Source organism: Phacochoerus africanus, chromosome 13 (genome assembly GCF_016906955.1).
Source record: "Phacochoerus africanus isolate WHEZ1 chromosome 13, ROS_Pafr_v1, whole genome shotgun sequence".
Classification (NCBI taxonomy): domain Eukaryota; kingdom Metazoa; phylum Chordata; class Mammalia; order Artiodactyla; family Suidae; genus Phacochoerus; species Phacochoerus africanus.
The window spans coordinates 33,351,110-33,373,338 of NC_062556.1; the positions used below are offsets into that span (position 1 = coordinate 33,351,110).

Sequence of the window (22,229 nt, forward strand, 5' to 3'; positions counted from 1 at the left end):
TATCAACTAGCCTCATAATTGATAAGGACTTTTAAACATCTATTTATGTTTCACTAAAGAGAATTAATTTTAGTTCACTAGACAGACATCATTAATATGGTTTGTTGGGTGTGAATGAGATTTAAATGTGAAAATGATGTTTGTTACATAGGGTCGCTATCTGCTATAAGATTTGAATTTTTAATTCTTTTCCTGTCATTCTAATGTTCCTTAACCTACACTAAGGGAGATAGTGAAAACATCAGCAAATGATTTTATTTTATGTATTATTAGGTATTACAACTTTTTTCTTATATAAAGCATGTCATCTCCCTTCTCTACTCCAACACTCAGTACATTAAAATGGCAAAAATCTGGCCTGCATTTTATCATTTTGACATGGAGATTTTTTTCTAATTTTCTTTCTTAAATCTCTATTACAGGTCACTGGAGCATACCATTACTATTCGTCTCAAGTGGTCAGTTACACAAAATCTATCAGGCCAACTTAGAATAAAAGGCAGTCTAACATTATGCTGCAGTAATTATTACTTTCAGAGAATGAATTAGTTAATTCCTCTTAAAGTATGTTTTATTATCTACCAATTTAAGATGTAAAAGTGATATAAATTATGAGAGTGAAATGATGTGACTGATTAGTGCTCATAAGTTTTAACCACAAAATATTCTAAAGCATACTTGTTCAATTACCATATTTGGGAAAACAGTTGCTTTTGCAAAAATATTTTATAGGCATTGACCTGAAATATCAACCAGCATAGATGGGCATTTTTCATTATTAATCATCATTATTATTGTCTGCTTTTTAAACAGTGTATCTTACTGATTTCTTTTGACTGCATTTGCTAAAATTTTAAGAGTATTAGAGTATAAAGACAAGATGTTCAAAGAGGTTAATCATGTTAATTTATTTTTAGCTTTTCTAAAATATATTCATATTTTATGCAAATAGTAGCTATAACTTTTGATCATTTTCAATGTCTTTGCTAATTTCCTCCTTCTCTTTGTTCTATTTGCCCTTTTTTCTCTGTAATTAAAAAAAAAAAGACTTCCTCCTAAAAGAAACAAAAACAGTGGTAACAATAGAATGATTTATAACCTGAAATGATTAGTTTTTGTGGATAGACTTTTTTTTTTTTTAATTTCTGAAGAAATAAAAGGAAGCAAGTGGCAAGAGTCTTTCTCCTTGCATTGGCTTTTTCTTTCCTTCAGTGGCTTTTCCATTTGCCTTATCTGATGAAAGTAGTTTGAGGATTACTCTTACAACTGTCCTGAATCTTAGCAAAGTCTCTGAGTCTAGACATTTTAACTGAAGTGGGCATGTATATATTATTGTTAAAAAATTACCTAATTCAGAATAATAGACAACCTAAATGGCTTCTTAGCTGAACTCTTTATAGGCGTTATCTCAGAAATTCTCCTTGTAAACCAATGAGGTCATTACTACTGTCTGTATGAGAAAACTGGGACATAGAAAAGTTGAGTAACTAGGAAGTGGGGGAGTCTAAACTCAGTCTCAGATCTAACCTAAGAGACCAAGGTCTTAAGTCTTAAACATTGATGCCATTATAAAGTGTCTTTCAAGGATCTTCGAGTATATTGGTGTCTTTTGGAGCAGAACTATGCTTTCTACCCTGACTTCTGGACAAGATTTTGGACTCTATTTAAGAACCTTTAGCTTTAAAAGAGGAAATGAATTGTAGAGAGGTACACATTTTTACAAATCATATGTAAATGCCATATGCCATATGTAAATGCCATAGACTCCACTATGGCATTTCAACAAAGATACTGACCATTAAATGATATTTATACTAGCTTCAGGGCAGAAACCATCTATTTATTTTAAATTGATTTTAAACTAGCTATTAGCAAGTTTAATTTATTATTATTAAACTACTTTTGCTTATTAGAAAAAATTAAGCAAAACTGTCTGGAGCAAGGCATGTAAATATACACTGTGTGAAGCCATGGAAAGAACTTGGTGTGGACAGCCAAAGGGGTCTTTTTTTTTTTTGTCTTTTGTTGTTGTTGTTGTTGTTGTTGTTGTTGCTATTTCTTGGGCCGCTCCCGCGGCATATGGAGGTTCCCAGGCTAGGGGTTGAATCAGAGCTGTAGCCACCGGCCTACGCCAGAGCCACAGCAACGCGGGATCCGAGCCGCGTCTGCAACCTACACCACAGCTCACGGCAACGCCGGATCGTTAACCCACTGAGCAAGGGCAGGGACTGAACCCGCAACCTCATGGTTCCTAGTCGGATTCGTTAACCACTGCGCCACGACGGGAACTCCCAAAGGGGTCTTTTTGAAGCATGGCCTCTTACTCTGAGAGTTACTCTGAGCCTTAGTTTGTTCATCTGTAGAATGGCGAGATTAAGTAATTCAAAGCATTGTTGCAAGGATTAAATGAGATAATGCAAAATGCCAGGCATGTAGTAAAATAATCATTCATTCCCTTTTTTCCTATTCCAATTTTCAAATCAAGTTAGGTGTGTTTTGAATTGAAGAGTTTCTACCTATACTTTTATTATTTGAAATTTGGTAAGTGACATGTTTCCTAGTCTTTTCTGTACTATATTCTCCTAGTTGAAATGTGTATGCATCCTTTTGCTGTGAGCTGAATTTTCTTGAGTGCCTAAGCTGCCAAGAAAAATAGCTTGCAGCAACATGGATGAAACTAGAGACTCTCATACTGAGTGAAATAAGTCAGAAAGAGAAAGACAGATACCATATGATATCACTCATATGTGGTATCTAATATATAGCACAGATGAACCTTTCCACAGAAAAGAAAATCATGGACTTGGAGAATAGACTTGTGGTTGCCCATGGGGAAGGGGAGGGAGTGGGAGGGATTGGGAGTTTGGGGTTAATAGATGCAAACTATTGCTTTTGGAATGGATTTACAATAAGATACTGCTGTGTAGCACTGAGAACTATGTCTAGATGCTTACAACGCAGCACGATAATGGGAGAAAAAATTATGTATACGTGTATGTGTAACTGGGTCCCCATGCTGTACAGCGGGGGGAAAAAAAGTGTGTTGGGGGAAATAACAATAAAAAATAAATTTAAAAAAATAGCTTGTTTACCTTATATTAAAGGATAGAAGAATTTAATTATGTTAGAGGAGACACAATAGTGCTTTAACTAATATGTAAACACCCAGTTTTCTTCCATGTTAAAGTTCAGTTGCCTTGTTTAAGTAGTGCTTTAGTTGGCAGAGTAAAGAATAAAACCCTTGAGCCAACTATTCAGATGATTTCCTAATATCTCATGGAATCATCAATAATTTCAACTCTTATGTAGCTTTAGAGAATATACTCTTTTCTACAAAGAGCCACAGTGAAATGCCTCAGAGTTTTCCTGAAATTCCACATAATATAGGAATAAAAACCAACATTGCTTTATGTCAGCCATGCACTTTGGACCAGTTGTTTAGTAATTAGATTTTGAATTGAATCATTGTGCTGTTGGTCTTGAATCATTGTGGGGTTTTTTTTTCTGCCACAAAATATTTGGTTTAAATAAATCATTACTGAACATAGTACATTAAATAGATGATCTTAGAGCTGCTGTCAAGGGAAGGGAGAGTATAATTCCACATTGTGCTTTATTCTAAAATGGTATCTTGTTTTATTCAAAGTTTCAAAAACAGATAAATTAGTCTATTATCATAAATTTTTCTTATTTTGTTTATCTATAATACCTTTGTCATATGCTAATGGCCTGAGGGTTTTTTTTTTTTCCCATTACATATAGAAGATGAGTTTTTAGTTGTCAAATGGGAAATTTAATTTATAGAAGTCAAAAGCAGGGTTTAGATTTTCTCTGTGGTAGCCTGCAAAGGCAAAAGGGCTCTGAACTCTGAGTCAATTTGATTATCTCCAGTTTTGACATGCACTGTATCTATGTTTCTTGCTCACATTACTCAGAAGCATAGTGTGAAGGGCAGACAGGACTGTAAATGAGAAGACCTGTGTTCTGGTTCAGGTTATAGTACTAATTACTTGAGCAAATAATAGCTTGTTTGTTATTTGGACAGACTGTTCTTACAGAAATATTTTATTTGGTATTCTGGTTCCAGGCTACTACAGGTCCAGTTTATTTTGTAGTCTACTGAATTGGTATGTTTTTTAAAAGGGACAGTTGGTGGAGTTCCAGTCGTGGCGCAGCAGAAATGAATCCGTCTAGGAACCATAAGGTTGCAGGTTCAAACCCTGGCCTCGCTCAGTGGGTTAAAAATCTGGCATTGCCGTGAGCCGTGTAAGTTGCAGATGCGGCCCAGATCTGGCGTTGCTGTGGCTGTGGTGTAGGCTAGCAGCTACAGCTCTGATTGGACCCCTAATCTGGGAACCTCCATATGCTTCAGGTGTGGCCCTAAAAAGACAAAAAGACAAAAAAAAAAAAAAAAGGACAGTTGGTAAACTAAAATTCAATGTTGATCATAATACATGACTCATATAGGCAAAACTGTTATCCATAATCTTCAATTACTCTATTATTCTTCAATTTTCAGTTACTCTAATATAATAGGATATTAGTATAATTGATCTAAAATAGATTACTTAAAATATTTTAAGTTCTATTTCTCGAAACCATTATATGATTTTTTATTTTTAATTTTGAATGGGACAAAGGTATTTTATTACTTGGACTAAAAAGTAAAATCAAGGTCCCAGTTTTCCAGTGGGAACCAAGAGAAAATGTTAGGAATATCCAAGGTAAAATCACAATTTCTCTTGGTTTCCAGTGGGAACCAAGAGAAAATGTTAGGAATATCCAAGGTAAAATCACAATTAAACCTAGGGCCAATTCAGAAAGTTCAGTAATCTTCAAAGTGGTTTTTACACATTAATTAATCCTCATGGCAACCCAAGGATGAAAGAAATATAATTCTCATATTCTAGTTACTGATAACTGCAGGAAGAATCTGAATGGATCAAGATGTGCCATTTCAATACAGCAGCTCAAGAAATATTTCATCAAATATTAAGGATGTACCACATCAGCACTGCATGAGGCACAAAGCATCCCACTAATGTGGCCTATTTTACCGCTATTCCTTTTTTTTTTTTCTTTTAAAGACTATTTTTAGAGCAGTTTTAGATTCACAGCAAAAATGAGAGGAAGGTACAGAATTTCCCATATACTCTTCACCCCAACAGATGCATAGCCTCTCCAATTTATCAACATTCCCCACTAGAGTAGTAGGTTTGTTAGAGTTGACAGGCCTACATTGATACATCATTATTGCCTAGAGTCCATAGTTTACATTAGGGTTCACTATGTTGCATGGTTTTGGACAAATGTAGAGTGATAAATTTCTACCATAATAATATGCAGAATAGTTACAGTGCCTTAAAAAATCTTTTGTGCTCTGTGTGTTCATCCCTCTGTCCCAGCCTCTGCAGCTAGTGATCTTTTTACTGTCCTCATATTTTGCCTTTATTACGTGATGTTTTGGGAAACCAGGTTTGTCTTTAAAGTTGTCGTTTGCTCAGGTTTTATATTAAAGTTACTATTTCTCTTAACTGACTACACAAGCTAACCAGACAGGCAAAGGTGGTCTGGAAATTCAGAGTCAGTGGTTCATATGTGAATCACTCAAGAAGACATGTACTCATTAGTATTTCAGTGTTCAAAATATTCAAAGTTCAAGAATTATTGCTGAGAGTATATATGGTATACATTTCATATACTGGCTTATGTTTTTGTGACTACTATACAAACTGTTAGTATAACAAACTGAGTCAAAATTTTTTCATTAAATTATACACACAGTAGCTATTAGAGATGATGACATTAATAAGTTTTTCTAAGTTTTTGTGAAGAGAATTGCCACCCCTGTCCCCCACTCCCACCAGTAATGCATAATCATTGTCTCCTCACAGTCATGGCTGTGAGAAAATGCTCAAAGAATGGTAATCTAGTCTGAAAAACAAACAAATGAATGACAAAACAGGAAAAAAAAAAAAGGAATGGTAATCTAAGAAAAGGCAGTCTAGTAAGTTAAGTAAATATGAATTTGTAGCTGAAGCAGAGGAAAATATAGTATTATCAGCAAATAGAGCCCCCTTGCCCCTTACAGAAGTTCCATAAAGGCAACTTTTAGGTGTTAGAGGCAGAGGCAAAAGAAAAAATATCCAAAAAGAAAAAGAGAAAGGGCAGCAAACCCAAACTTCCTGAATTTCAAAATTATTTTCCAGGCTGCCCTGGCACTTAGAAATAGGAAGTTTTCTCCTCCTTCGTTTGCTGAGCTCAGGTTTTCTCAACTGTTGTCATTGGGATTGGATGATCCTTTGTGGCTTGGGCTGTCCTGTGCATTGTAGGATATTTAGAGCAGCCTTGGCCTATTAGATGTAGTAAAAACTCCCCTAACCCTACTCCTTTAGTTTTTAATAACCAAAAACATCTCCAGACCTACTAGCTACCAGTTGCACCCCTTACACCAAAAATGACTCCAGATATTGGGGGATTGGGATGGGGAATCACTCCCAGTTGAGAACTGAGAGTTAAGGATCCACCTTCTTAGCTACACTTCATCTTTACTTGTCAAACAGAGAACCTGAGTTTCACACCTCCTACTGAGATAATATTCCAAGTTTCAAGTGACTAATGTACAGTGAGCTTTTCTAACACAGCAATTTGTAAATAAGGGAATATATATTTGTATTCTCACTCCAGAAGTAATGTGCACTAATGAGAGACTAAAAATGATAGGAAAGATGTAGATGTGACTCATCAAATGTGTTTTATAGGTGAAATTATCTATCTTGTTTTTGCATTGGTGCTGTGGCTTTTTTTCCCTTTCAAAATATCACTTCATTCATGCTTGGTGTCAAAATGATTATTGTATTATGTGTTTTTTCAGTGAAAGGGGTAATAAACTAGTAAATATTAGCATGAAAAGAGGGCACATTTGGGATATTAGTTATTTAGTACTTTAAAACCAGGTATTTTTATGTGATAGCATGGCTCAGGTGAGAAAAAATCGAGTCCCAGTAAAATGGTTCTAAATCTCAAAAACTTAGGTGAAAATGATATTGGTCAGTTCTATTTTTATGAAAATTATTACATGTCTTTTAAAGAGCCTTGTCTGAGTCAGGAAAAAAAAAAAAAAAAAAAAAAAGGGCCTGATCTGTGTACTCTCCCTCTACTGAGCTCTGTGACTTGGAAAAATCACCTCTCTAGGTTTAGAGATTCCTTATCTGTCAAAGCTAGGGGGACAGACCAGATGGCCTTCCAGGACTCCGGCATCTCAAAAATAGTGTCAGATTTTTTAAACAATGTTAATAAAATTTTTTAAAAAAATTTTTAATTTTAAAGGTGTTACATACTAGTGAAGCTAAAGACAAAAGATAGGAAGAAAAACAAGGTATAAATTTTATTTAAAAATGACTCTGAATAAACTAATCTACTAAATTGAGCTGTGTATTATATAGAAAGAGGTACTCATTCAGTGCTGAAAAATTACTAGTTTAAGACTATAGGAAGTAGGGTTTGTGCATAGCCAGGTTTGCCCTCAACTACTCTGTGGAAGAAATATTTAAAAATTTTTAAAAGCAAGATTTGCCTTTGCCAACAAGTTAAAACCAAGCTATAAGAATCATTTTTATTTTTTGCCTCCACTTTGTATAAAACAATTGTGAATAAATCAAGTAAGTTGAAAGAAATCTCATGGTTGGTCATATCCATAAAACCATTTAATTGTCTCTGACTTGTATAAACTGAAAAATCTTTTAAATAGTAGAGAGAATTTTTTCAAATAGCAATGTCGTATTTGTTACATAAATCTAGATCACTCACTCAGTAAAAGCAGTTTCCTACCTTTAACAGTATATTTTGTTGACAAAGTATATAGATTTTTGGATATCCTCTAACCAGCTAGGTGCAGAAAATAGTAATACTCCTTTCTAATTCCTGAAATAATTACTTCAGCTTCTACAGGAGCAAATATATTTCTATCTTTCTTAGTTAATATGCAGAGCTTCAAATTTTGGCATGTGTCATAAAAATAGTTTCTTTTCAAATTTAGCCATAATATTTGATAATAATCATTCAGAACAGTGACCATATTAATAAAAAATAATTCCTTTCCTGAACATTTTAATTTTCTTCCTGTGTTTTAATTGCTTTACTAAATTACAGACATAATATCTGATGCTTCTAATCATTTTGAGATTGATGATTAATGAAAGGAGCATAGAGAAAGGAGAGCTAATCTGGAATTTTGTTTCTAAAATGTAGCTTTTGAGTTATGCTAGATGTATTGTCAGATTTCTCCATTCTCTTATTTAGGCACCCTTAAGAGTGATCATCAATTTTTGGCTACTAGTTTATTTCGTTCACATGCAGACTGAGACTCAAAGATTTAAGCAGCAGTGTCTAAATCAAAACCTAGATTTACCTTACAAAGTGACAAAACTTCCCTGGATTTCAGTGTCCTTTATATAAAATGCAAGTAATGATTCTTAAGAATACTGTGTAGAATGCCTATTAATGAGAAATATATTTGTACAAAATATTAAATATCATTTCTAAACAATAGGAGTTGATCAAATTATCTTAGCATCTTTCTGCTTCCATCAAATAAAACTGCAATAGTTGGATATGTAAAACTTAAGGAATAGGACTCAATCTTTCACATAACTTCATATACTATTAATAAAGTCAAAGGAAAGCAATCTTTTGGAATGGGAGATTCAATGATAAAGTGAGGAGGAAGAAATAGGATAAATTTCCTAAATCATGCAAATTATTGTGCCATGATAATTCAGTTGGAATTTAAACTCTACTTTTGAAATAGACACTGTTTCTTTCATAAACAAAAATGAGAGCCAATTTTTTTCTCTCTCTAAAGGGAACATATTTCATGGTTGCATTAATTTAAAAACATTAAAATAGCAGGGTGGCAGCACTCAGTAAGAAACCAGTGTAGCTTTTGGCTACATTTCTGTTGCTTCTAAATACTTTTCAGATATTGTAATTAACTGTACTCTTTCTGCTGTTTAATCTGCTTATCCTAATTTATCCATGCTATTCCTTAAGCTAGTTCTACCCCCTTAGTAAGAAAGAAAATGAGAAGAAAACAGTTTGTTTCTTATTGTGGTGATTGCTATGTCTTGCAGGAAGCTTTCTTTATATGTAAATTTTATTTCCTTCCTCATTCCATTATTTTTCCCTGTCTCTGGATGTAAGGTTCTTAATGATGTTGGAGATTTCATCAGATGAGGACAAATAGCTGGTGAATTTTCTCTGGCTCCTCAGTCCCTTTTCCGTATCTTACTAAAACCCCTTTCCATGATAAATGCCAAGAAATGTTTAGAAGCCCAAATATTCAATTAAAATTTTATAATAATACTTGCTTTTCTATGTTTTCACCACATCATGTCATTTGATGAGATAACCATGCTATTATGTGGAAGTAGTTTCATTTTCTAGAATTAAATTTGATTCTAAAGTTATCAGTATAAATTTCATTCTTGAGTTTTAACAGTGTCCCTGCCTTTTTTTTCCCCTCCCCTTTGCCACCCTCTATTATACAAGTTAACAGATGTGAATCCCAGGGCAGCTTAAGAGGGTAAAGCAAAATGGGGACCATAAAATATAACTTGGAGCTGTTTTGAACATATCAAATCACTGCTCTTTGCAAATAGGAAGAAGAAGGCACCTATGACCAAACTCTTGAGTTCCGTAGAGGAGGTGATGGTCAACCAAGACGATCCACTCGGCCAACTCAGCAGTTCTACCAACCTCCCCGGGCTCGGAACTGATATGAGAAGGTAAAAGTTACATTGTGAGGGGCTTGCCATGTAAAAAAAGATGCTTTTAGTGTTAAATATATAAGTCCAATTATTAATATTTCATAATAATATACAGTCATGCCTATTGTGCCTCACTTTATTGTGCTTCACATAAACTGTGGGGTTTGGGGGGGTGTTTTGTTTTGTTTTGTTTTGTTTTTACAAATTGAAGGTTTCTGGCTACCCTGCATCAAGTAAGTCTATCAGTGCCATTTTTCTAATAGGATTTGCTCACTTCCTGTCTCTGTGTCACATTTTGGAAATCTTATAATATTTCAAACTTTTTCCTTATATTTCATAATGTTGATTTGTGATCTTTGATGTTACTGTTGCAAAATGATTATGATTTCACTTAAGGCATTTGGTTAGCATTTTTTAGCAATAAAGTTTTTGTTTTTTGTTTTTTGTTTTTGTCTTTTTGCCATTTCCTGGGCCACTCCCACGGCATATGGAGGTTCCCAGGCTAGGGGTCTAATTGGAGCTGTAGCCGCTGGCCTACGCCAGGGCCACAGCAACACGGGATCCAAGCTGCATCTGCAACCTATACCGTAGCTCATGGCAACGCCGGATCCTTAACCCACTGAGCAAGGCCAGGGATCGAACCCGCAACTTCATGGTTCCTAGTTGGATTTGTTAACCACTGAGCCACAATGGGAACTCCAGCAATAAAGTATTTTTAATTGAGGTATGTGCATTGTTTTTTAGGCATAATGCTATTGCACACTATTGTATAGTGTAAAGATAACTTTTGTATGCACTTGGAAACCAAAAACTTAGTCTGACTCTTGCTTTATTGCAATGGTCTGAAACCAAATTCTCAATATCTCTGAGGTTTGCCTATTAGAAGAAAACTGATGTTTTAATACACTACTATGTATAGAATAGGATAGAATAGATAACTGGCAAGGACCTGCTGTATAACACGGGGAAATACATTCAATATTCTGTAAAACCTATATGGGAAGAAAAAACGGAGAGAGATATATATACATATATATATATACACACACACACATATATACATATACATATACATATATATATATATTTGATTGACTTTGCTGTACACCCAAAACTAATATAACAGTGTAAGTCAACTATTAAACAAAAAACTAATTCTAAATATAAGTATTTAGGGTAATATCACAATTACAAACTGCTTTTCCTCCAAACCTTTTACCACAGATGCTATCCCTAACCTCCTTTTTTCTCTATACCTACTCTCTTCTATTGGCGGTGATGACAGTCAGTGAAATGACTATAGATTTGAAAGCAGGAAAATAAGAAAATAAAGGACTAGATAATTATCATCCTAGATAATTGAGTTTTTTTTTTTTTTACTTAACATCCATCCTTCTTAAGAAAGAAGAAATGTTTCATATATGTCTTTAGGAATTGGATGAAGACAACATGATTGCTTATTGAGATGTAATTTGGGGGCCCTATGGTATCCATCCAGAAACTTTCACTTTAGAGTTTTAGAAAGAGAGTTGCTATGTGAGAATCATCTTCAATAGGAAGGAAGAGAAATGTAACAAAGAAGTCAGGAAATTATGGGACCAATCAAAGGCATCTCATTTTGATGAACAAAGACCTTTTTCTTAATATGTTTTTGGAAAAAAATACTCTTGCCACCTTTGGTATATGCCAGGGTTTTTGAATTTTTTTTTAATAGAGTTTTCCTGTTAAAACTTTTGTTATGTATCATATAAAGACTATTTTAGACTTTGTATCTTATTCTCTTCTTTTCAGTAGCTTGACTATTGAGAATTTTTAAGAAATTGTTCCCAATTCTTCATTTCAGCTATTCATTCTGTTAAGGCTATTATCCACATTATATTTGTTACCTGCTAAGTGACTTTCTCAATTCCTTAAGCCAGCAAGACCGTTTAACACCTGAAATGCAGATAGCCGCAATTGAGATATGCTATAAATAAAAAATGCATACCAGATTTCAAAAACTTAGTGTGATAAAAAATTCAGCAAGTTTTTATTGTATTTTGAAATGTTAATATTTTGAATAGACTAGATTAAATTAACTTATTAAAATTAATTTAAATTTTTTTAAATTTCACCTTTTTTAAAAATTCTGCACCTACAGCATATGGAAGTTCTCAGGTAGGGGGTCAAAAAGGGGCTACAGCTGCCCACTTACAGCACAGCCACAGCAATGCGGGATCTGAGTCCTGTCTGTGACCTGCACCACAGCTCATGGCAACTCCAGATCCTTAACCCACTGAGTGGGGCCAGAGATCGAACCCTCATCCTCATGGATATTATGTTCGTTTCCACCAAGCCATGACAGGAATTCCTCATCTGTTATTTTTAATTTTTAATGTAGCTACTAGAAAATTAAAATTACGCATGTCTCATATTATATTTCTGCTGGACAGCACTGTCTCAGGGTCTAATATCTCCTGCAACTTTCCCAAAACTCCTCCATTGGTTAAAAATTAGTTCAGTCATCCTAAGTGAAGACATGTTCTCTTCTGTTTTTCTAGCCTGATGATATCTGACTTCTGGTTTGCCTGAGCAAGCCAATATAGCACATTTTTCCTCTTATCACTGGTTTTTCTTTGCACTTAATACAAGGCTATTAAGTAAACAGACATTTATTAAGTCAGCACCATATGGAAGAGCTAATTCTTGACTTTGGGCATTTTTCCATGATGTACAAGCACTGACCAAAGCAAAATCAAAGTATGTGTAAGGACTTCATTAACTTTATGCACGATTAAACATCCAATTTTAAAACAAGCTCGGTGTGCTTATAATTAAATCTCTTTTAAGGTAAATGAAAACTGAGAATTCCACATTAGCTTTCCAGGGTCTTCTAAATTGTTTAAAACAGGTTTAAAAATAGTGCCAAAGGTTCTCAAATCCCTGACAGTAATAATATAAGACAGTAGATACAGGACTCTAGGACTCTTCAAGGGTGACTTGGCTTATTGAAGGCAGATGGGATCTGGCCTGAAGAGAATTAAAGAGAAAATGGTTGGTGTGAGTAAGGGTACAGCCAAATGGGTGGAACTCTCAGTCCTCTGGGCCCTTCTTTAGTGTCTTTCATATGTTTTATACATGAGGGTTCCATTGAAAATTTCCTATGAAAAACAGTACATTGCTTAAAAGTAAATTATAAACCATAGCCTTGGGTATGGTTTATAATTGTAGCTTATTCATATGAAAAAGTACAATGCAAACTGCTCCTAATCAACTTAAGCATTATGGTCTTAGTGATTTTCTATGTTACCAGAGTTAAAACTTACATCTTTCCCAGATGCTTGCTTTGGATTGTACTGTTGACGTGGAAATCCTCACATCAGTAAGAAAATTAATTTTGGCGACAGGAGCTAGGGGACAGTCCCATGATGGTATCACTGAAAAAACTGCACTGCAGAATTGACCCCAAAAACTAATTAAATAAGCGAGATACATGTGATCTAGTTGGAAAAAATTATTCATTCATTTTTGCACTTAATTCAAATATGTTTTTGAGATTATGAAGTAGAATTAAATATTCTTTTTATTTCCCCATTTCTGGTTACCATTAACTTAAAACATTTTAAAAGAAGATATACATTGTAGCCAGCCATTTGACTTCCAGCAAATACAGCCATGAATTCTAATAAATGCTGAAATTTTTCTAAGGTTTTATTATCTAAAATTATTTAAGATAGTGAAAAACACTTAAGGCACTTTCTTTTATCTCCTTTAAAAAACATAATTTCATAGTCATAGTCTTTTCTTTTTATGATTTGGGTACCTTGCTAGGCTTTGAATATGACATAGTAGCTGCTCAGTAAATATTTTTTAAATCAATCTATTTTTATAAAGTTATTGGTGTGTAATTTACACACTTGTTGATTGTCCTAAAAAAGTTTTCTTGGAGTTCCCATCGTGGCGCAGTGGTTAACAAATCCGACGAGGAACCATGAGGTTGCGGGTTTGGTCCCTGCCCTTGCTCAGTGGATTAACGATCCGGGGTTGCCGTGAGCTGTGGTGTCGGTGGCTCAGATCCCGCATTGCTGTGGCTCTGGCGTAGGCCAGTGGGTACAGCTCCGATTTGACCCCTAGCCTGGGAACCTCCATATGCCGCGGGAGCAGCCCAAGAAATAGCAAAAAGACTAAAAAAAAAAAAAAAAAGTTTTCTTGCAAGCCTCCAACTCCCCCCCCCGCCCCAGTACACTACACTCATATACTTCCCCAAAGGTGGAAAGGGAATTGAATTCTGCTTGAGGCTGGGTACTAAAGACAACATCAGTGATTAGCAAAAGCAGAAGGTACTTTGGAGTTAGGACTCAGTGAGAGGAGGAAGTTTCAGGGGCAGTGTGGAAATAGGCCCTGGTCTGAGAAAAGAAGGCAAGTCAGATTCAAGCCCTGAGAGGAGAGAGGGCCTCAAACTCTAGTTTCTGGACTTAAAAATAAGAGCAGATAGGGATAGAGAAAATATGCATAGTTCTTTAATCAGTGAAACTGACCAAAACTATGTGCATTTCAAGAGGTTTCTGACATGATTAAAGTCCTAGGAATTAGATATAGTTAGTAGATACAGTGTTTAGAGGTGATTTTTTTTTTAATTGAAGCATAGTTGACTTACTATTTTAGATATGAATTCCTTTTTTTGAGGTTTTTCATTATTATTTCTAATAGTTATTTCCCCAATGCAATTTTTTTCTACTATACAGCATGGTGACCCAGTTACACATACATGTACACATTCTATTAGATACGAATTCTAAGCTTCATTTTTCAGCGGAAGGTAGAGTCTTCTGAATATAATCTAAAAGTTGAGGAAGACTTGAAGAGGGGAAGAAGCAGAGTCACAGCAAAAAGCTTTCAGTGGCTATAATAGAGTATGTGAACCAAAACAATGGGCCTTAAAAATATTTATTGGCGTTCCCATCGTGGCTCAGTGGTTAACGAATCCGACTAGGAACCATGAGGTTGTGGTTTGATCCCTGGCCTTGCTCAGTGGGTTAAGGATCCGGCGTTGCTGTGAGCTGTGGTGTAAGTTGCAGACGCGACTTGGATCCTGAGTTGCTGTGGCTCTGGCGTAGGCCGGTGGCCACAGCTCCAATTTGACCCCCAGGCTGGGAACCTCCATATGTCACAGGAGCAGCTCAAGAAATGGCAAAAAAACAAACAAAAAAAAATTTATTGGTGGTGACAGAAGGGTATGGCTTTAGACATATTAACAGTTTGACTTCGATCTGTTCAGTGCTATCATGAACTTCTGCATAAGAATGATATGATTGGAGTTCCCACTGTGGTGCCATGGGTTAGGGATCCGACATTGTCTTTGTGGAGGCTCAGGTTGCTGTTGAGGCACGGATTTGATCTCCTGCTTAGCACAGTGGGTTAAGGATCTGGCACTGCCGCAGCTGTGGCATAGGTCTTAGAAGCTCAGATTAGATTCCTCACCCAAGAACTTCCATGTGCTGCGAGTATAAAGCACTGCCGTTGGATGTAGGATGGATTATAGCATCAGAAAGAATCAAAGAAACTTGCTGCACTGGTCCAGTAGAAGCTTTGGTTAGAGCTTCATATTCTGCTGTGAAAAGAGAGAAATGGCAAACCTGTATAGAAAGACTTTGTAAGACACATCAGCAGGATGCTTCTTAGTGCAATGGAGGTTAAGTCTCAGTGTGTAAAGTGACTACATAAGTGGACTTACTTTTAATTTCACTTCTAGTTTCATATTTGTTTGATGAAAGAATAGTCTTTACAGTTTCACATATTGACAAAAACCTTGAAACCAATAGCTAAGCATAGGTGATTATATAAATACCATGACTTTATTTTCCAAAGTTCAGGTTTTAGCAGCATTTTCATCTAGTAAAAGATGTATTTTTAAATGCCTCCCTACCCCGCCCCCCACCTTTTTGGACAGTCTGGACCAGCGTGTTTTTGCAAAATTTTTCAAACTTGATGAATCAGGGAAGTGATCACTATAAAGGTAGATGTTACAGGACCCCATGATGCCAGCAGGATAGATATCATATGAGGATAATAGTACCCAAAGCTCTTTATTTTCTAAGCAGGAGACTGTTTACTTGAGAAGCCTTCTGAGCTGTTTGAATGTAGCCTTGGGAACTCCACCCATCCTTGCCCAGCAGGAAACTGAAACAGGACTGGAGCAAATAAGTCTTCTCTCACCACTTCTCGGCCTTTTCTCTTATCACCACCCAGAGTGTTTCAACTGGAGTGGTATCTGATGAAGGTGGGAAATAGGCAGAGGGAGGCAACAGACTCAAGTAAATTACCTGTGAGACTAAACCAGTGTGTTCAAAGGGGAAATGATGTGTAGGATGGTGCTTCCTTCGTAGATGGCATCTTTTTTAGGTCATCCTCTGTCAGTCTCTACTCAATCCAAATTCCTGAAGTCAACATGCTAGCAATAGAGGGACTAACAGTGACAGAGATGTTCTTTAAGATTCTAGAAGAAAAAATTGTTTCAGAAGATTTTGCTTTTTGTTTACATATTGATTTATAGAAATTGTTTATAAATTAGCAGTGAGTTATTTTTCTACTTGTGACCTCTTGATATTTATACAAACACTTCACATTTACAGGTACGTTTCAACAGAGTATATCTTGAATATGGAAAGGTCAATTTGGAGATCCAATTTCACTTTCTTCTTCTCTTTTTAAATAGAGTCTCTGTGAAGAAAGGAGCTGTTGACTGAAACATCCTGATCAAAACCTGTTGATAGACCTTCTACTTTCATTTGGAGAACTCAAAGGCAGATTTTAAGGGAAAAAATTCAACCCACACAAAGAATGGGAAAAAAATACAAAGTTAAATAAAGCAAGTACCTTTTACAAGTGAAAGAAAGAATTTTTTCTTCTGCCACCAATAAAATCAATGCACTGTTAAATACATTGTTTTGCTGTATATTTTATTTGCTGAATGTTATTTTTCATGTTCATCTGGTATTAACCCCATACGAATTGCCTTCTATAGAATGACAATTATAGCATATCAAAGCCTCCCCTGTAATGACAGAATTAACTGTATTTAGCTTGCCATATTTCTTGCCAAACTACCTGAGGCCAAATAGCAGTTCTTAGTATGATAACATTGCTTAATATAACAGCAAAAATATTCAAAACTTTGGATGTGTTGTTTTGAGTACTCTCTTAATGTACTACTTTTCAGCTTATGAACCAGAAGCTTTAGCAAGGGTCTGTGGATTAGATTAGGCCTGATCCAGGTGGGGTTGGTCTGCTTTCCTGGAACCATGTTTGATTTGAGGCAGAGAACATGTATCTGAAAGTCAGGATGCTTGCCAGAAGGAGGAGGAGAGGTGGAGAAGCAACCATAACATCCATTACAGAGAAACCAGTGCATCTGAACCATAGACTCTTCATTTAATAGGACAAAGATAGTAGTCTCATAGTCTCAGTCCTATGAAGTCAGAACTGAATAGTTGAAAAGAAAGGAGTGAGGAAGGGAGGGAGGGGAAAATAGAATTCTCTGGTCAAAATAATTGACAAAATTTAGTACTTTGCTTTACAGGAAAGGGCCTCAGGCATTTTCTCAGGGGCCACTAACTCTTAAGTATTGTTTATTTATTAGCCCACCATTGCTTCTATAGTATCTTAAAAAGTAAAAGAGTACAAGTGAGAAAAACATAACTGACAATGTGGGGATTTTTGTTTTTTAACATTGCAGTGCATCATTGTGAACAAGGAGTGGGTGGCTTGAGCACTGTTTTTTTTCAAAAAGATCTCCAAGTAATTCTAATGTTTATCCTAAGTTGAAAACCAGAAGAGGGCCCATGGTAACTTTTGATGACTTTGACAGCTGACTAATAAGGGAAGAGGCAGAAGAATACACACTGTGGTCTGAGAGTAGCTTAAAGTACTGGTTCTCTGCACTTTCTTGTTTGATAGATGGGGACAGTAGTACCTAGTACCGTGCTAAGCCTAGGATACACTCTCAATAGATGGCACTAGTGCTGGTGGTGGTTATCATGATAACAATCCTTAGGAACAGTTCTTTGTGGTGATATGTGATATATGTGATTTGACCTGTCGATGTCAAGAAAAGTTTATATTGGATAGCAGGTGAGACCAGTCTGTTTGCCCTACTGATTATCGCTGGGGCATTGAAGGTGGGAGTCCCATTCTTGACACAGCAAGATATCCTTGGCTCAGTACATCAGTGACTTTCTGTTATTAAGAGTATCTACAGGCCTGGATGTGGAGATGGGGGTGGAATATGTAATAAAGAACAATTGTTACTGTTTGCTGAGGTTTTCCTAAGTGTCAGCATGGTGGTAAGCATTTTCCATTCATTATCTTTGTAATCTTCACAACTCTTAGGACTTTCTTCCCTCTTACTCTTTATTTTTAGTTTTTTGTTTGTGCTGTGGTTATATCTGTCATGTTAAAGCCCCTTAGATTTGTTTTACAGTTTGTCATTGCCATGAAATACAACATTTATTTTTGTTTTTTTCCTCCTAGTTCTAATAGCAGATCTATCTCTTCCCCCCTCCCTCCTGCCCCGTGGCCTCTTCCTCTCTCTCCTCCACCCCTTTCTTTCCTTCCTTTCCTCTCTTCCTCCTGTTTCAAACCTTACTTTTTCTTTGGCTGTCCATGTCAATATTCTCAGCTCAAGTTATTACCTTTTTGCCTTTCAAAAAAAATGGTTTTAATTATAGTTCAAAAAAAATTTAGTAAGTATTTACTGAGTGGAGTTCCCATTGTGACTCAGTGGTTAACAAATCCGACTAGGAACCATGAGGTTGCGGGTTCTATCCCTGGCCTTGCTCAGTGGGTTAAGGATCGGCATTGCCATGAGCTGTGGTGTAGGTCACAGACACGGCTTGGATCCCGAGTGGCTGTGGCTGTGGTGTAGGCCGGCGGCTACAGCTCCAATTAGACCCCTAACCTGGGAACCTCCATATGTCATGTGGGTGTGGCCCTGGAAAGACAAAAAAAAAAAATTACTGAGTACTGTGTTCTAGGCACTGTGCTGTAAACAAGACCAGCATGATCTCGAATTTCATGAAGCTCAAGATGTAGTTCCTCTTATCAGTTAGTTTGTTGGCATATTATCCTTTTCACATTACTTTATTTCTTTATTATAAACTTCATTTCTTAAGTATATTTCTTTGAGTTTATGTTTGTTAAACTTCTAAAAATTACCAAAGTTTAGTTTTAATATTTTACCTTCTCTTGTATTTTTCAAAATGGTTTAAAAACATTTTTCATTTCTGGGCCATGGACATTTGTTTTGTTGAAGAAAGTCCTCAAGATACAGGGAAGCACTGGGATTGTCTCCAAACTTTTAGCACTTTTTCAAAGTAGACCTGACCTGAAAGGTGTGTAGCAGTGGGAACCCACCCATACCCCTTTCACTTATTAAGATACTATAGAAACAACTGGAGCCTAATAGATGAAGAAAACTAAGAGTTAACAGGCTCTATGAGAATTCCTAAGGCACACTCCTTCAAAGCAAAGTAGTAAATTTTGTCAATTATTTTAGCCAAAGGAGTCCTTCCCTCCCTTGTCTTTCTCCTTCCTGCCATCTTTCTTCTCTCTCAGAATGTCATTCACTCTTTACAGACGCATAACACACACACATACACACACTCTCATTTTTTTTCACTTCTAGTTTCATAGGACTAAGACTATGGGGTGACTGTCTCTGTCACTATATAAAGAGTTTGTAATTTATTAGCCCCTCCAGGCTTAAGCCATAATGACAACACTCCCCACCCCCACCCCAGCCTCATGAGATTCTCTATTTTTTATGTTTTATTTTATTTTATTTTTATTATCTTTTTAGGGCCACATCCATGGCATATGAAAGTTCTCAGTCTGGGGGTCAAATCATAGCTGCAGATGCTGGCCTATGCCACAGCCACAGCAATGCCATATCCGAGCTGTGACTGTGGCAATGCCAGATCCGAGCCATGTCTCTGACCTACACCACAACTCCCAGCAATGTCAGATCCTTAACCCACTGAATGGGGCCAAAGATCGAACCCACATCCTCATGGATACTAGTTGGATTTGTTAACATTCAGCCACAGTGGGAACTCCTCTCATTTTTATATAGTTACATCTCCCATGGGCCTTTCTTAATAACTCTTAACTAATGCTTTGTGGCTAAACCCACTACCTGCAAGAAGGAACGTAGAAGATCCTGGTCCTTATGTGAGCAAGTTAGGATGTCAGTGTGTGGCTTGGAGAACATTTAGCAGGTCCTGTCTCTAGTCCCCATTTGAAGTAGCTAAATATTTTATGCTGTTTTTCAAAAGTAAAAACTGTGAGAATGTCATTCACTCTGTCTCCTCTTCCATCTCCAATGAGGATGGTATTCTCATTTACTAAGATGGGAAATACTACAAGAAACTAGATTTTATGTTAGCAGAAGCTTCACTATTGTCCTAGCTTTATCACCTAGGCAACCAAATAAGTAGTGTAATATGTGGCAGTCATATTTTATGTGTTTTCTCAGTGTCAAAAACAATTCTTAAGGTGAAATGCTGTAAATAAAAACAGTAAGGAGTTCCCTTGTGGCACAGCATGTTAAGGAGCAGCATTGTCACTGCAGCAGCTTGGGCTGCCTCTGTGGCTCAGGTTCCATCCCTGGCCTAGGAACTTACTCATACCATGGGTGTGGCCAAAATAAATTAATAAGAACATCAAATGAAGGAATGAGCTCTTAGGGAAATACATAAAGGTGGAAAAAACACTTTCAGCTCCCATTCTCCAAGAGGGAAGTTCATCTCCATAATGGAGGACTCTCACCCCCACCGAGGATGTAGAAACCCTCGTATTAGAACTTCTAAGATTTTCCCTGAATGATCAATCTGAGGGTGGGTTCTGAGCAGTAGCATGGGTTTTTCTGGCACATGATGAAGGTTTTTTTTCCTTGTTAATTTTCCCATCTGTCTTCTTTCCAGATAATACAAAGTCAGTCTTATGACTGTGTTTAGACTGTCCATGTAGGTTAAAAATATCAAAATGTCGGAGTTCCTGTCATGGCATAGCGGAAACAAATCCGACTAGGAGCTATGAGGTTGTGGGTTCAATCCCTGGCCTCACTCAGTGGGTTAAGGATCTGGCACTGTGGTGAGCCGTGGTGTAGGTTGCAGACGCGGCTCAAATCCCGTGTTGATGTGGCTGTGGCCTAGGCCAGTGGCTACAGCTCTGATTTGACCCCTAGCCTGGGAACGTCCACCCGCAGCCTCAAAAAAAAAAAAAAAATCGAGATGTGGGGTTCCCACTGTGGTACAGTGGGTTAAGAATCTGACTGCATCAGCTCAGGTTATTGAGGAGGTATAGGTTCTGATCCCTGGCCTGGCACAGTGGGTTAACAATCTGGCATTGTCCCAGCTGTGGCATAGGTTGTAGCTATAGCTCAGGTTCAGTCCCTGGCCAGGGATCTTCCATATGTTGCAGGTTTGGCCATTAAAAAAAAAAAAAAGAAAGAAAGAAAAAAATCAAGACGTTGCTTGCTGGTATTGTCAGGTGCATATTACATAACCCAAGGTGGAGAACATTATAACTTGAGAGAATTACGATGGCATATTTGGTTTCTCATTGGGATGATCTTAACTGAAGGAATATAATTACACAATTCAGAGACTGCAGGGACCAACCTCAATGAAATTTATGAAAGGCTTTCAGAGACTAGCTGCCCAACTTGCAGGGTCTAGAAAACTTTTTGAAAAATAATAAATGTAAGACAGCAATAGTAAGGAAAATTAGCCTCATGAAAGAGTAGACAGAACTTTTATTTTTTTGATTCCTATTTTTACATCATCTTGTTTGAGGGGTACAGAAATATCCATAATTATCACGGACCATTAAATGCTTTAAGGTATACAGAAAAAGAACAAAGAGGCTACATATTCCAACTTTAGGCGGCATACTCTTGTCCTTTCATCACTAAGGAAAGGCAGGTTTGTTAAAGTTCAAGAATTGACAGGATTTCTGCTTGTGTCAGGAGAGAGCAACAGGGGGTGGCTTTACCTTCCAGTCTGAAACACATAAAGAACTGGATTAAGTATATGAGACATTGGAACTCAAGACTTTGAACATAGGCAACAAGGTACGATGACTCTTGAGAAATGGGAAGCAATTGGAAAGCCTTAGAATTGCTTCATCTTACTGCCTGGAGAAGGTTGTAAGGCCCTGGTGAAAGGAAGAGGAACCTAGGCAGTGCCTGTCAGTCTCTGAGTTGAGAGATGGAGGAAGGAGTTAGAGAAGACAGGGTTGCTAGACTTTGCAGTGCAGAATACCCATAGCAATGGCTCACTGACCTAAGTCTAATACATAAAACTAAAAAAGATCTGGGAGAAAACATGGGATATGTCTGTGACCTTGTGTTTAGACAGAGCTCTTAGGTATAACATAAAAAATGTGATCCATTGGAGTTCCCTGGTGGACAAACAGTTAAGGATC

At 36.7% G+C, this 22,229-nt stretch overlaps 1 protein-coding gene across 2 annotated transcripts in view; it reads left to right on the plus strand.

The window, feature by feature from the left end:
* The window catches only part of TDRD3 (tudor domain containing 3), a 181,236-nt gene extending 164,552 nt beyond the window's left edge, over positions 1-16,684 (plus strand). For both annotated transcript variants that reach the window (XM_047755867.1, XM_047755868.1), the window contains 2 exons: positions 9,660-9,785; positions 16,462-16,684. In XM_047755867.1, the coding sequence (XP_047611823.1) occupies positions 9,660-9,785; positions 16,462-16,492 (157 nt within the window). In that variant the 3' untranslated portion in view covers positions 16,493-16,684. The remainder of the gene's footprint in view (positions 1-9,659; positions 9,786-16,461) is intronic.
* The last annotated feature ends 5,545 nt before the right edge of the window (positions 16,685-22,229 follow it).